General features: G+C 39.1%; 1 protein-coding gene across 1 annotated transcript in view; it reads right to left on the bottom strand.

Annotated features, from left to right (window-relative positions):
- The window catches only part of LOC124607315 (jouberin-like), a 297,391-nt gene extending 284,585 nt beyond the window's left edge, over positions 1-12,806 (bottom strand). The window contains exon 1 of the mRNA XM_047139613.1: positions 12,517-12,806. Within this exon, the coding sequence (XP_046995569.1) occupies positions 12,517-12,669 (153 nt within the window). The 5' untranslated portion in view covers positions 12,670-12,806. The remainder of the gene's footprint in view (positions 1-12,516) is intronic.
- Positions 12,807-17,038: the final 4,232 nt, after the last annotated feature.

Below are 17,038 nucleotides of genomic sequence, written 5' to 3'. Positions count from 1 at the left end.
CGAAGAACTCTAAGTAAGTGGAGAAAGATGAGAATGCAGCCAACAGAAACTCTTAACCTGCTGCACGTTCCTCCACTATATGAAGATTCCTTACACTGTCGGATATGGGTGTCATGTTCAAATAATTATGCAATTCGCTCATGATTGTAGTTGTACAAAATGAGTGAACAAAGCAAGAGCTCAGTTAGTAACAACTAATATCAACACACTTCAAATCTAACTAACTCCTAAAACATATGTGGGCCCCTGGATTTCCAAAGTCATGCAAAAGTTTTTTTTAGTATCAACTCTGAGTAGGCTTTCCATAACAATTACATCAATTGAATAAGTTTTGCCCAATCCAACATGTGTCTATGTAGTTACATGCAGCTTTATGACTGAAAAATTCTGGAAGAGACACTGAGTTTCTGAGTACATAAAAGAGTTCATAATACTGCAGCACACACAACATTATCACGGAAATGTTAAGAAATTATTGGAAGACTTGTTTGCCTTTCTAGACAAACTGCAGTTATTGCAGCAATGTCTTACTCACAATTTAAACACAAATAGTTTACCCGCACTGATGTCCATGACAAAGCGATGTTTATAATAGCCTTAAAAATATATAAATGATCAGGTCATGAGCTTCAGACGATGTTACTGACTAGAATGAAAAATTATTTTGATGTGATTTGGGGGGTGAAGCTAATGTAGAATCACAATGAATGTATTTGCCAAAAACTATAGGAAAGTTGATGATTTTTCAATATTTGCAGGAGAAGATTGTGATTTGCAGGTCTTACATCATTATCCTGAAATAAAGACAATTTCAAGAGATATAACATACCAATATACTCTTTGTATATGTAGAATGTATTTTCCGTATTGTGTTGCAACAGAAAATCTTCAAAAAGCAAATAAACTTTCTGATGAGACGTTTAAAAAAAGAGTGTTCTGAAAACTAATTTCAAGGCTACAAATAGCACATCTGTTGAATAAATAATAAAGAATTGGAGCAATAAGTCTCATCAGATTTCAAATTTATCTATTATTCAGAACACTTTTTATTCACAGACCACGAACAAATGTTTTTACTCATGTAAAATAATAATGTTTTGAATACATATTTTTATTTGTTATTCACAAATGACCAATAAAAACTTTTACGTATATTTGTTATCCATCAATTGAAAAAGTTTTGCCCAACTCGGGTGATAAGGGAAGTTCATGGCACATGGCACTGCAAATGTACAGCCTGTGTGCAGGTGAGTATAAATGTGTGACATCTGCAAAGGCTGAGGGCAAGTGCTCACTCAGCTGTGTCATGCTTGGTAGGTTCTGTTGTTCAGTGTGGTAGCATCAGTCATCCTAGGCAAATTTCACCAAAATATGCGAAGTGCATTTGCACTCTCTTTCATGTACTGAAGCCATGTGCAGGATGGTGATTCGACACACACATGTAAATGTTACTGCAAAATTGGTAAAGATTATTTCACCAAAGAACTATGTTAATCAAATATTATTATTATTATTATTATTATTGTATGTAGGAGCATGCTAGAAAAATACAGTGACTATATGAATGTAAATGATTATTTTTCCCATTGGTTATTTAGCTATGTACACTGTAACCACAAACCCTTGCAACACCATTGTTTATTTATTGTGTAAAGCCATAGATTTACCTATAGGACAAATAGTATAAACACGAAAACAATTCTTAATTGTGAATGAGATTATACTTTATTATTTTTTTTCTATTTTTCTTGAGTACTTCAATAACTGCAAGACTGTAATACTCTCGTAAACATTTGTAGGTAATTCATACCAACATGGCTATGCATTTGGAACTGACAACTTGTTTTGTGATGCAAACAATGAAGAACTATGTAAGAACTCCTTTCTACTCAATCAATTAATTGTATATAAAAACAAAGATGAGGTGACTTACCGAACAAAAGCGCTGGCAGGTCGATAGACACACAAACAAACACAAACACACACACAAAATTCAAGCTTTCGCAACAAACTGTTGCCTCATCAGGAAAGAGGGAAGGAGAGGGGAAGACGAAAGGAAGTGGGTTTTAAGGGAGAGGGTAAGGAGTCATTCCAATCCCGGGAGCGGAAAGACTTACCTTAGGGGGAAAAAAGGACAGGTATACACTCGCGCACACGCACATATCCATCCACACATACAGACACAAGCAGACACATATGTCTGCTTGTGTCTGTATGTGTGGATGGATATGTGCGTGTGTGCGAGTGTATACCTGTCCTTTTTTCCCCCTAAGGTAAGTCTTTCCGCTCCCGGGATTGGAATGACTCCTTACCCTCTCCCTTAAAACCCACTTCCTTTCGTCTTCCCCTCTCCTTCCCTCTTTCCTGATGAGGCAACAGTTTGTTGCGAAAGCTTGAATTTTGTGTGTGTGTTTGTGTTTGTTTGTGTGTCTATCGACCTGCCAGCGCTTTTGTTCGGTAAGTCACCTCATCTTTGTTTTTATATATAATTTTTCCCACGTGGAATGTTTCCTTCCATTATATTGACAATCAATTAATTGATAACACATAAGTTACCACCGTAAAGTTGACATTAAATTGCTTGTTTTATGATGCAAGATTCTCTCAGTTTTGTGTAGTCATTTCCTCTTCTGGTCTGTCTTCATATGAGCACAAAGCAGAATTTGGCTGCTTCTATAACAACATGTACTAGTGTACCTATAGATGAAATGGTGTGCATTGTGAATACGTCATTCATGTACTGATGATGTTTTATTAGAAAGCAAATTAAACAAGATAAAAATTAGTTTCTTGAATACTTATTAGTTTAACCTATTATGTGAAGCCATTCATTCCCTATATCAATTAATTGATAACACATAAGTTACCACTGTAAAGTTGACATTAAATTGCTTGTTTTATGATGCAAGATTCTCTCAGTTTTGTGTAGTCATTTCCTCTTCTGGTCTGTCTTCATATGAGCACAAAGCAGAATTTGGCTGCTTCTATAACAACATGTACTAGTGTACCTATAGACGAAATGGTGTACATTGTGAATACGTCATTCATGTACTGATGATGTTTTATTAGAAAGCAAATTAAACAAGATAAAAATTAGTTTCTTGAATACTTATTAGTTTAACATATTATGTGAAGCCATTCATTCCCTATATCAATTAATTGATAACACATAAGTTACCACCGTAACGTTGACATTAAATTGCTTGTTTTATGATGCAAGATTCTCTCAGTTTTGTGTAGTCATTTCCTCTTCTGGTCTGTCTTCATATGAGCACAAAGCAGAATTTGGCTGCTTCTATAACAACATGTACTAGTGTACCTATAGATGAAATGGTGTACATTGTGAATACGTCATTCATGTACTGATGATGTTTTATTAGAAAGCAAATTAAACAAGATAAAAATTAGTTTCTTGAATACTTATTAGTTTAACCTATTATGTGAAGCCATTCATTCCCTATATAAAACAGAAAACAAACACATTATCTTTATTAGTTGGAAAGAGTTATCTAAACAATGATATTTTTGAAGCATTAGAAAAATCAAACTAATTGGCAACAAGCCTTTTTTCTGCATGACTAGCAAACTCCGAAACTGCTTTACTTTCTTTCTCTTTTAGTACCAAGAATCTAGTGCACATTCAGTGCAAAATGGTAAAACATTCGCTCATTCTGTGTGCAGGTATATGAATATGTCTTCACTAATTTGGAAAGTTTCTAGTTATCTTAAGTGTTCAAAATGTTGGAGTACAACTATATTCCACCAGTGACCACTCTGCACATTTTTCACAACCCGCTTCATTTAGGTAGCTTAATAAAACAGTCTCAAAAAAATTAATTGGAATGGTTAATATTTTAAAGACATAGACGTATAGGTTGAAGTTAGATATAGCGGAAGTTAGTAAAGTGAGGTGGTAGAAAGAACAGGGGGAGTAGGTCTACTAATGAATAATAAAATATGAATGCAGGTAAGCTACTATCAACAGGATAGTGAACACATTACTGTAGCTGATACAGATATAACCCCAACATCCACCACAGTAGTGCAACTTTATATGCCTACTATCTCAGCAGATGATGATGAAATTGAGAAAAAATGTGTATAATGAGAGAAAAAAAATTATTAAGATAGTTAAACACAAGCTTTTTACAGTTACATCTCCTGGAGCAACATTATTAAGGTAGTAAGATAAGATGAAAATTTAATTTTAATGAGGAATTGGAATTTGATAATAGGGCAAGGAAGATAATGCATGTTTGACCATCAGTTGCTTTTATTTTAAACCCAAATACAACCAGTTTCAGTAATGGACCATCTTCGGGGATAAGGGTTAATATGGTTTAAGCCACCATGATACATTTGTCATTAATTAAATAATGCATAGAGCATGTCATGAATATCAATATACGACACAGGACTTTTAGAAGCAAACATACTAAGTGATCTGTGCACACTTTTAGGAGCAAACATACTGATATGACATGCTCTGTATACACTTAGTATATTTGCTTCTAAAAGTCCTGTGTTGTATAATGATATTTATGACATGCCCTGCATATTATTTAAGTAATGACAAATGTAATGTGGTGGCTTGAAACATTTTAACCCTTATCCGTGAAGATAGTCCACAACTGAAATAAAAACAGCTCATTGTCAAACATACATTTTATACATTACTTGACGACTGTTGATCGTCATCTTCCAAAAATGTTTTGAAGACAATATGGACTGGGGAAATGAAAAGAAAGCGGGAGAGCTTGATAGAATTTAGCACAGATCACAGATCAGTCAGTCATTGCTAACACTTCGTTTGGGAATCATGAAAGTAGTTTGTGAAAGGTGTATGGACACGACCTAGAGACACCAGAATGCTTCAGATATATTACACCATAAGACAGATTTTAAACGGCAAAAAATTTCTAGTTGGAGATGGGGGATATGGCTACAGTTCACTGATTATGAACTACAGACTAAAACTGAGTAAACTGCAAAAAGACACGAAATTAAAGAGATTAAGTCAAAAGAACCAGGGGTTGTTGAGATTTCAATGGGAGCATTAACCGATGATTGACTGAAATAGGTGAAATGAATAAACAGAAGAGGATTGGGTAACTTTGAAAGATGAAATACTGAAGTAACACAAAAATGCAGAAAATAAAACATACAAAAGAAAATACAGGCATCTTAATGCTGAGATTGATAGGAAGTGCAAAATAGCAACGAAGGAATATAGGTCAAGGGAAGTGTTTGATTCCAATGTGTCGTCATAGCTATGTGTGTTTTGGTATCGTGAGCTGCTGTTGACCTATGTAGGTCAACAAGAGTGTCCGATTCGAATTTTTGTTTCTCAGGTGTTGGTTTTGAGGTATCGATAGTTGTGGTGTGATAATAATTTTCTGAGTATTTGTTTTTTATTTTATGGTTTCGACAAATGTGGTTGAGCTACGCAGGTGAAGAGAAGTTGTGGTGTGATTATAATTTTCTGAATATTTGTTTTTTATTTTGTGGTTGAGCTACGCAGATGAAGAGAAGTGACCGATTCTTGTCGTTATTGTAAGTGTAGCGGAATTTGGGAATTTCGTGGTGTTTTTATCTCATCGTTCTGTGTGGTTTGGGATTGTGGTGTGTGTCTGTATGTGTTTATATTTAGTTTTTCCCCACCCAAAAACCCCCAATTTCCTGTGCTGGTCACAATAGTCTGATTACATTTTTGGAGGGAAATGTATTTGTTGGTTTGTATGTATTTTCGTGTTTGTCGTCGTGTTTATGTAATGACGTCATAGGTGCCGTATTGGAGATGTTGAGAATGATCATTTCCGCCATATTGGTGACGTCTATTAATCTAATCTAATCTAATCTAATCATGTGTCAAAGTAGACAGGTGGAATCAGATGCTTCTGTAATCCCAGATGGTTTTTAGGCGGTTTCCCATCTGCCTCGGTGAATGCGTGCTGGTTCCCCTTATTCAGCCTCAGCTACACTATGTCATCGAACACTGCCTCCATGTACGCGTACACCGTAATTACTCTACCACGAAAACATTTGGGGTACACTCATCTGGTATGAGACGTTCCTGGGGGGTGGAGGAGGGGTGGGGGTCGGGAGAGGGGGAGGATGGGTCCAGTGGGGGTCGAAAACATTTGGGGTACACTCATCTGGTATGAGACGTTCCTGGGGGGTGGAGGAGGGGTGGGGGTGGGGAGAGGGGGAGGATGGGTCCAGTGGGGGTCGAACCGCATAATAACCCTAGGTTCGGTGTGGGGCAGAGGTGGGGGGTGTGGACTGCTGTGGCCCGTTGTGAGGTTGTGAACCACTGAGGGCTACAGCAGGACGAAGCCTCTCTGTCGTTTCTAGGTCTCCAGTTCAATACACAATACACCATATAAAAGGAGAGCTTCCACTTTTAGGTTGTACAGGTTTTATAAACTGAAATTTTTGCAATACATAAAATATGTTTTATTACCACATTACCACATAACAGGCTCATAAAAATCAAAACCAAGCCTTATATAACACAATTTTAGTTTTGAAAGATGAGCAAGAGATTCATTTTTCAAGCATTTTAAATGGTTCATAAATGTATGTAAAAGGTCCAAAGACTTAAAGGTTTCAATTTATACAACTTCTTTGCACTCTTTTTTGTAATGAAATTAGCCAGTCAATGAACTAAAAATGTGTTCCACTGCTTCAGTATCTTCCTTTGATATAGAGTGATGCCTTCCTGTTGAACCAATAAAAACTGGAGCACTTACAATTTTCAAAACATTATGAACAGGAAGTGAGCACTGATGGTGTTGTTGATGTCCTTCAGCTGGAAACCTACAGCCAACATCTGGTCCATGTGGTAGCATAAAGTTCACTATAGTTTCGTCTAACTCATAACTGGTGTCTATAATCTCTGTAATCCACCAGTCACAGTCATACACACACACCACAAACATCCCCCTTCTCAGGTTGTGAATCTTAATATTACCCTGCTGTTTATGAGATGTTGGCCGAATGAAAGAAATTTCTTCTTTCTTCTTCTTTAAAGTGAGTGCAATATGAGTTTGCCCATCACTTTGAGTCCAAAAATGTGTCTTCTGAATTCCTTTCATAGGAGTAGTATGTTTAGACCATTCTTCTTTTTTCTGCTCATGTATTTCTTCCATTTCCTCTTTGTATAAAAGAATGAGGGCTGTGGTGTGTAAGATTTCACAACTCTCATAAAATCCTCAGAATTCTGAATCACTGCTGTATTTGGTCTGGAAAGATTATGTTTTGTAGCATGGTGCTTCAGCAGGCCGCCTACACCATCACAAGGCCCCGTCCAGTAGCACTGTATACCCAGTCAGTTGGCAAAAATGACTTACTCAATTCAAACAGCTGGTAATGAATTTTAAAATGACTACGAGCACCATCATAAATAACGATGATCTTCTCTGCCCCCGTTTGTTGTTGAAGAATTTTGCGCATTGCTACCAAAGAAAATGATGAGTCATGGCCTGTGGCATCACTTATATATAACTCCAACATCTGTAGTCTTGTTTTGAAAATGTCACTCCTGTAAAAACTGAAACCTGATCATTACTCCAATGATACAGGGTACTTCTTGTGGGAGAATTACAGACCAGTTCTCAGCAAAATCACAGTGAAGCACTAAAACATAATTCTTCAGCCTGTACGCAGCCTTCACTTTTGCAATGTGTTGTTGTTGCAATTTCTTCAGATGCTAGTATGTTACTGCTTTCACTGACCATTTACCAAGTTCATCAATGAAACTGTCACAGGCAACAGTTTTCTTAATCAATTTATTTTCCTCCCATATCGCAAATGTAATTTCTGCAGAGTTATCTGCTACATCTTCCACGCCAAGTGTCTGTAAAGACAGTCCTCCCTTTCCAGGGGAGTCACCATATTCTTGAAACAAACAAGTCTCTTGCTTTACGTCTCGTGCAAGCCATGTATGTCTTCACTTTCACAACTTTTTGACCTTCAACTGTTACAGTTATAGTGTCTTTTTTTTGTTGGCACTCTGGTAAGAACAGTCCCATTTATCTTCCAGATAAAATGACTGCACTATTTGAACTCAAGGAGCTTCTACAAAATGACCATAATAGGAATCTGGTCTTCCAAAGACTCCTCTTACAGACCTCACATTTCTTGATTTGTCTACCATGTACTTTGAACTGATGGAACATGGTTCAAAATTGTTTTCTTTGAAAATTTCTCTGGAATAATAGTTAAAACTTGCACCTTTTCATTGTAGGATGCACAATATTCTACAGCTGAATTGATATTTGTGAAAAATTCCTGGAAAGAGCTGCAAGAGTGCTTTGGTTTTTTTCTGAACGTGTAATTTCTACTTTGAACGGTGTAGTCGGTTTTGCTGTAGTGTATTGATCCATAGCTTTAGAAATTTCTCTGCCCTTTCTTGATGCATAGAGCTTATGACTGTGCTTCACTGGCCACAATTTCTTAACAGAACCAACACCTACCTCTGTAGCTAGATGACTGATTCAGGGTATTTAATCCTCTATTGATACAAAATCTGCACCATGGGAGGCTGCACCTTGTTAAGATACTATCATTGTTGTTATTCTGTCAAAATATTTAGAACACAAAAAGTAATCACTGGAAACATCTTCACTTTGAAACAGAGTCTTCAAATGAGAACACTTATTCCCAACCTGCAAAAAGTCTGTTTTTTGTCTGTCTTATATAGCACTCTTTTATGGATATGCAAATAGTCAGCACACTTCACTCTTCTGTGGCCCCAGTCAGAAGACATTTGAAACAGTGCTTTCCCCAAAAAACACTGCAACTGTGTCAACTGGCAAATTCCTCAAGAAAACACAGAGCTCACTGGATGGTCTCGGATTTCTTAGACGCCTCTTCAGTATACAGGGTGTTACAAAAAGGTACGGCCAAACTTTCAGGAAACATTCCTCACACACAAAGAAAGAAAATATGTTATGTGGACATGTGTCCGGAAATGCTTACTTTCCATGTTAGAGCTCATTTTATTACTTCTCTTCAAATCACATTAATCATGGAATGGAAACACACAGCAACAGAACGTACCAGCGTGACTTCAAACACTTTGTTACAGGAAATGTTCAAAATGTCCTCCGTTAGCGAGGATACATGCATCCACCCTCCATCGCATGGAATCCCTGATGCAGCCCTGGAGAATGGCGTATTGTATCACAGCCGTCCACAATACGAGCACGAAGAGTCTCTACATTTGGTACCGGGGTTGCGTAGACAAGAGCTTTCAAATGCCCCCATTACTGAAAGTCAAGAGGGTTGAGGTCAGGAGAGCACGGAGGCCATGGAATTCGTCCGCCTCTACCAATGCATCGCTCACCGAATCTGTTGTTGAGAAGCGTGCGAACACTTCAACTGAAATGCGCAGGAGCTCCATCAAGCATGAACCACATGTTGTGTCATACTTGTAAAGGCATTTGTTCTAGCAGGAAAGGTAGAGTATCCCGTATGAAATCATGATAACGTGCTCCATTGAGCGTAGGTGGAAGAACATACTGACGAAACTAAAATGAGCTCTAACATGGAAATTAAGCGTTTCCGGACACATGTCCACATAACATCTTTTCTTTATTTATGTGCGAGGAATGTTTCCTGAAAGTTTGGCCGTACCTTTTTGTAACACCCTGTATATATTAGCACTTAACAACTACAATACAGAGACCTGCAATGAATAACCAAGACAAAGAAATTATAACAAAGTATAAAAAATATCTGCAACAATGAAAGTGAAAAGAAATAACTACAACAAAAAAAGGGGATAAGAATTAACTGCAACAAAAAAAGTTATAAGAAATAACTGCAACAAAGGCAACAGAAATAAACACTGTAACAAAGAAATTAGTAAGAAACAGCTTCAGCGAAGACATGCATTACCCTTGAAAGTTAAAAAAAGTGATTTTTTTTTTTTAGTAAAACCTGCCCAATTTAAAAGTGGAAGCTCTCCTTTACAGAGAATGTAGTATTACATGGTACTAATCAACAGAAACAAAATCTAACGTTTCTGGATTGGCATTTTTGAAAGGAAAAAAAAAAAATCTGCAAATTATAAAAAAAATTCAAAAGGCGAAAGAAAAAGAACTTTGACAGATATGTCCAAACTGAGGATACCACTGTACTCATAAAGCAATAATCCTTCAAATGAAAAAGCTCTAACAAAATACCCAGAACTGTTACAGAGATACAGCATTTTAAAATTTTTTCCGAAATTTGCATCTTCAAAATGGTGTTTGCAGCATCATCTTTGGAGGCTTGTATCTGGGGACAGGAATTTTTTTTTGGAGAAACCAACTAAATATGTGTTTCTTACTTACTTACTCCTGAATTTTAACATATGTTAAATTCAACAACATCCAAGACTATGAAGGGTCAGATACAGATTATGCCAACATATACAGAAACCATATCGCAGTTATAAGGTTTAAAGGGTATAAAAGGGAAGCAGTAATTGAAAAGGGAGTGAGACAGGGTTGTGGCCTCTTACAAATGTTATTTAATTTGAACATTGAACGAGACGTAAAGAAAACCATTGAGAAATTTGGAAAGTGATTTAAAGTTCAATGAGAAGAAATAAAAACTTTGCAGTCTGCCAACGAGACTGTAATTCCATCACAGACAGCAAATGACTTGGAAGGGCAGCTGTATGGAATGGAGTGTATCGTGAAAAGAGGTTGTAAAATGAATATAAAAAAGTAAAAGAAAAATAATGAAACATAGTTAAATTACATCAGGATAGCCTTGAAGAATTAGAGTTGGGAATGACACATTAAAAGTAGTAGACAAGTATTGTTATTTTGGCAATAAAATAACTGATGTTGTCTGAAGTAGAGATTATCTATAATGCAGATAGGCAACAAAAACAAAAGTATTTCTGAAAAAGACAAATTGTTTTCTGGAGTATAGCCTTGCACAGAGGGGTAACATGGGTGGTTAACAGTTCAGGCAAGAAGAGGATAGATCTTTAAGTGTGATGCTACAGGAGACAGCTGAAGGTTATATGTATGCAGCAGATAACTAATAACCAGGATACAATTTGTTGGTATATGAAATGCAACAAACACACAGTCTCATTTCTAGGTAAATCAGGTAGCAGAATGTGGTTCATTGCTAGAATACTAAGGAAATGCAATCAGTTATCAAAGCAGACTGCATACAACAAAACTTGTGTGACTCAGTGTAGAATACTGCTTAAGTGGGTGGGACCCACATCAAATAGGACTAACAGGTTAGGTTAGGTTAGTGTTGTTTTAACGTCCCGTCGACAACGAGGTCATTAGAGACGGAGCGCAAGCTCGGGTTAGGGAAGGATGGGGAAGGAAATCGGCCGTGCCCTTTCAAAGGAACCATCCCGGCATTTGCCTGAAACGATTTAGGGAAATCACGGAAAACCTAAATCAGGATGGCTGGAGACGGGATTGAACCGCCGTCCTCCCGAATGCGAGTCCAGTGTGCTAACCACTGCGCCACCTCGCTCGGTGACTAACAGGTAATACTGAATGGGGTACAAAGAAGAGGAACACAAATGGTCACATCTGTTCAACCAATAGGAAAATGTCATGAGGAAGCTGAAAGAAGCGAAGTGCAGATGTCTGAAAATAGATGTAGACTATCAAGTGAAAATGTACTAGAGCAAACTTCCTAGTTCCTGGAGCAAACTTCAAGTGTTTACTCCAGGAATACAAAACAACCCGATACGTATCAATCTCATACAGATCGCAAAGACAAAATTGGATTAATTACAATACGCACTAAGGCACGCAAGCAATCATTCTTCCCAGAATCCGTATGTGAATAGAATGGGAGAAGACACAATAATCGACCAATGGGACGTACCCTGTGCCATGCACTAGGGCCTACAAACTTATTTGCAGAGTATAGGTATTGATGGTTCAAATATGCGCAGTTTGAAACAGAGTGATGAACAAAGCCAATTAAAACACAAATTCTGCGCCCTGTCACAACTGTTGCAGATGTGCATTTATTTTAACATGTTATTTTATTTACTCAAACTAGTAAATCGGGCAATTTCCAAGGAATGGTGCATATCGGACTTCGATGTGCACCGTTTTGTCGAAATTACCGCAAATCCAACTGTAAGAGAAAAAAAATTCGTTGAAATTTACTGAGCTCTTCTCTTTTTCATACTGTTGTGCAAAACGAAAATCTTTCGTCTACATTGCATTTTCTTTGAATTTCGAGGCTTTACATGTGCAATAAACAAGTAATTCAGTCAATTGGCTGCCAATACAGATCGTACACTACATTCATCCACTGTATAATCACTAATTACATGGATTTCTGAATAACAATCAATAAATATTATCAAAATGTACAAAAAATTACGAAAAATACGAGTGCTTATACATGTGATACTAATTTTCTCAGCAAAATAGTGCCGTGCATGTCTCAGTGTTTTGCTATGACGAACGAATACACATTATGTGTGTGCTCAAAAAACATACAAACGTTACTGCAACATCGCGTATTTACATGTCTATGAGATGTCTCCTTAGATCTCTGCGAACGCTTCACGGCAGATCTTAACAGTGATTCGAACTGTTTTCGTGTTTTGTCTCTCAAGTTTCTGTTGGCACACGCAAGAGGCACTTCGTCCTCTTCCATGTCGACTTTTACGAACACCATCCAATTCCGTCAAAAACTAATTCATCAACATCCATTTGTAAACAAACCACAGGTATTCACTATTCAGTTCAGTACTTCGACCAAGTATCTATGGTCGAAGGTTCAGTAACAGATACCTCCATGGTATATACATTGCACATACACAGAGTAAACCACAGACATACGTGTCTCTGACATTTTTGGGAGACCAGAGAACACATTTTTAATTTATTTATTTGCCCTTTGGAGAATTTTCTCTTTTTTCCCATCAAATACACATTTTTTTATAAAAGATTATAACAATATCGAGCACAGAATAAAATATAAAGGAGTGACGGGAATATCAGATCACATAGTGCTATATACACTTTAAAAAAAGCCACGGAAACGTCGAGAAATCGACTCAAGGCCAGTCACCACAACACCAGACACACACGCAAGAACAACACCGCAAAAAACACAACGACCAGGTCCACCAAGATAGAGGAAGTTCTAGGGAACACCACAGTCAGTCCACCCCCTCGCATAAGTTGTTAGGCATTATGGTCCAGACCATCAATCTCGTCATGGAAATTATGAAGGAATTCATGGAGGCAGAACACTCAGACCCTCGTTGCCCTTCAGGCAGCAATCCAAGAGTCGCTCCCCTCTGGGACTTCCTTAGTAGTTTCAAAACCCCATCATGGATAGACAACCAAATATCCAAGACCTGACCATGTGCGTTTTTAACACAGACGGCATTGTTAATCAAGAGGTCGAGTTCAGAGAACTTATGAAGGAGTTCTCCATCGACATATGCATGATGGGGGATACCCACCTAAAACCGGGAATAAAAGATACAGTTCCCAACAACATTAGTTACCATAAAGACAGGCCAACCCAAGGCAGAGGAGCGGCCATATACATAAAAAGAGGGATCCCCCACCACCAGGTGTACTTATCAGTACCAAGCAGTGGAGGTGGAAGTAATCACTGCCACCAGATCCCTAACAATTGTTGCAATCTATCGACCCACACAAGCCGAGATAGACGAGGGAGACACAGCTGCTCTAGGGCAAACTGAAGGCAACCTCATAATAGGATGCGACTTCAATGCCAAACACCCTGATTGGAACTCTAGAGTAACCTCCAGAGCAGGCACCAAACTGCAACAATTAGCACGCGACCACCATGGGGTCCAGTTGAGACCACATATTTTCCAAAAAATGGAGGTTGTCCCGACATGTTAGACATAGACCTCACTAGAAGGATCATAGGATTTGTGGCCGCAAGAACAATCAACAAAATGTCCTCCGACCACAACCCAGTGATTCTAGAGGTCGATGTGGGAGAATGGGTACAATTCTCACAATACCAGATGTCTTACAAACGTACAGACTGTGCACGATACCTAGAAAATGTCGCCTCTGATATCGCTCATGCTCCGCCACCTACTGCCGAGACAGTAGAACAAGCGCTACAAGTCCTGGCAGGTAACATCTTGCAGGCAGCGGAAGATGCCACTCCTCCACAAAGGGATGGCTCTCCCCACAAGTACAACTCCCAGAACATTTGCTAGCCCAACTCGGACACAAGAACAGAGTGACAAAAGAGTGGAAGATCATCAGAAATCAGGCCACCAGGGGGCTGCTCAATCGTCTACACAATGAGCACAGAAATTAGCAATGGCAAAATTGCCTCACAGCTCTCAAAGTAGACGATCACACAATTTGGCAAGCAACCAAGCAATTCACCAAAAGACACATTAGGATGCCACTACTGCACAGCATGCTAGGTCTGTCCTACAGCTATGCTGAGAAGGCCAACGCCCTTGCCGATTCGTTTGAGAAGCAGTTTCAAGCAGCAGACTCCCAGGATGACGAACATAAAGAGGTAGTTCGTCGTCAACTGGCTCTTTTCCTCAATGCTAAGGAGAACCCAGAGGACGAACCCCCACTTTTCGCTCCCGGAGACGTGGTAAAAGTAATTAGGTCCCTTCCCACAAAAAAGGCGCCAGGACATGACAGTGGCACCAACCAGCTAGCTAAAAACTTTCTGCCCTCGGTTGTCGAACACTTCGTGAACGTCTTCAACGAGATGACTCGTACCCACGAGTTCCCAGCTTACTGGAAACACGTGGAAGTGGTCGCGATGAACAAACCAGAGGAAGACCCTTTATTTCTGCAGCACTACAGGCCGATTAGCCTCTTGCCAACTCTCAGCAAGAGATATGAGCGCCTCCTGCTATTACCCATACAAGATCACATCACCAACGAGCAACTTCAGCCGGATTTCCAATTCAGATTCTGACAGAAGCACTCAGCCCCACAACAGATTATTAGACTGGTGGAAGCAGCCACAGAGGGCTTCAACCACAGAGGCTACTGTGGGATAGTGCTAGTTGATGTAGCCAAAGCCTTCGATTCAATATGACATAAAGGGCTGTTATACGAGTTATACACACAGGGGTTACCTGGGAGCATAGACAGGTTAATCCGGAGCTATCTCATGAACAGAACTTTCTCTGTCAAGGTAGAAACAGCCACCTCCACCAAAAGGCATATTCATGCTGGCACATCATCATCAACCCTGAAAAGACACAGGGTATGCTAATCACCCAGAGGCTAGGGAGACACGGACCCCCTCAATGCCTCACCCCCTTCACCTACAGCTGCATGGATCCCAACTCCCCTGGCGCAGATCCGCCAAGTATCTCGGCATAACCTTGGACTCGAGACTAACGTGGAAGCCCCACATAGACGAGGTCCATAGGAAGGTATGTGCCAGAATGTCCATCCTATACCCAATCCTCAACACAACCAGTTACCTCTCCTGTTCGATAGGGGTTAATGTATACATATTACTCATACATCCAATAATGGAACAAGCATGTCCTGCCTGGAGGTATGCAGCGAAGCAGCACCTGGACAAGCTCCAGAGGCTGCAGAACTGCACCCTCAGGTGGGCTTGCATCTACCCCACGGGTTTCCAACAGACGACTTGCACGCCGCTGCTGAAATCCCCCTCCTCAAAGAAAGATTCCAAGATCTGGAAAAAGCTTTCTATGAGAGCCCTTCCAGATCTGGAAATAACCTCATCCACTCCCTAGGTCTGTATGACATGTCTTGCGATAAGCACAGACGCCCTATGACGATCTTCGACGACTAAGTCGAAGAGAAAAATCCCAAAGTCTCCAAGTCCTAATATCAGTCCTTAATCCTTAAAATACCAAACATCTCGCCTACCTCAGGCAAGTACAAGACTCAACCAGAACACCATCACAATACACAGACAGCCAAGACTATCCAAGATAAACACACACACAAGCATACAATGTGGAGTGAAAGCCAACAGGCTAAAGACTCCTCCATACACTTCCCCAAGGAGGGGAAAGTAAAAGGTGAGAGAGAGAGAGAGGGAGAGAGAGAGATTCTTGAACATCACCTTGCGAAGATCGCAGTTCCCACGAAAACAGCAGTTGAGGAATGCAATGCAAGTTGAGATCATGTGACAAATTGACTTGAGGTGCCGTGACGTTACAGACAGTGTGAATCGGTATTTAAGGAAAATGCTTATCAAATATTTCTCTTTTTGGTTATAAGAAACGCAGAACAAAAATAAAGTTACATTAACGAGGCGAAATGTGTCGAATTACTAGCTCAAATATGCTTTTAAGACCAGAAAAAAGAAAGAAAATGCCTTGATGATGCTGTGTTATTCAGGAAACCACTGTAACAGTTTGTATTTAAAACAGCTGCCACGAGCACACGACAGAATTTAAGAACAAGAGGCAAACGTAAGCAGTGGTTTGATAATGTTTGAGGATATCTAATATGGCGGTGACAGCTGCAAAACAACGTACTACACAAGTTGTAGCGGCGTTTCCCCTCCATGCTCGTGACACTTGCGTCTCGCGATCCGCTGATCGCGAAGCTGATTGGCTAAAAGTTCAATTCAACATGAGCACTGTGCAGTAGCAGACCACAACCACTGTACCAATTCTATGTTTTACTCCAAAAACTGTGGAATAGAGAATTATAACCACATTAATGATTTTATAATCTCACACGATACATTTGCAATATATTTAATTCTGCAACCAAATATAAAATTTATCTCATGTTTTGATGTACATCACAAACATTGTGTAATGTATATGAAAGATAAATGCAAATAGTAAAAGCAATATTGGTAGTTACAGAAATCGATAGTTAATTACTGTTGAATATCGAGCTTCCTTCGCGACTGAGACAACATACGTCCGAACGGTTGGCTCCCAATATTTTTAGCATCCATGTCATGAAGTAACTGATCGAATAATTTTATAGGAATTCGATGTTTTTATGCATACGCAATTGTTTTTATCTGCTTTAATGACATGGTAACGAAAACTCCTTTCGTAGGCTTACTA

The sequence above is a fragment of the Schistocerca americana genome, chromosome 3 (assembly GCF_021461395.2).
Source record: "Schistocerca americana isolate TAMUIC-IGC-003095 chromosome 3, iqSchAmer2.1, whole genome shotgun sequence".
Taxonomy (NCBI): domain Eukaryota; kingdom Metazoa; phylum Arthropoda; class Insecta; order Orthoptera; family Acrididae; genus Schistocerca; species Schistocerca americana.
This window is presented reverse-complemented; position numbering and strand designations above follow the sequence as displayed.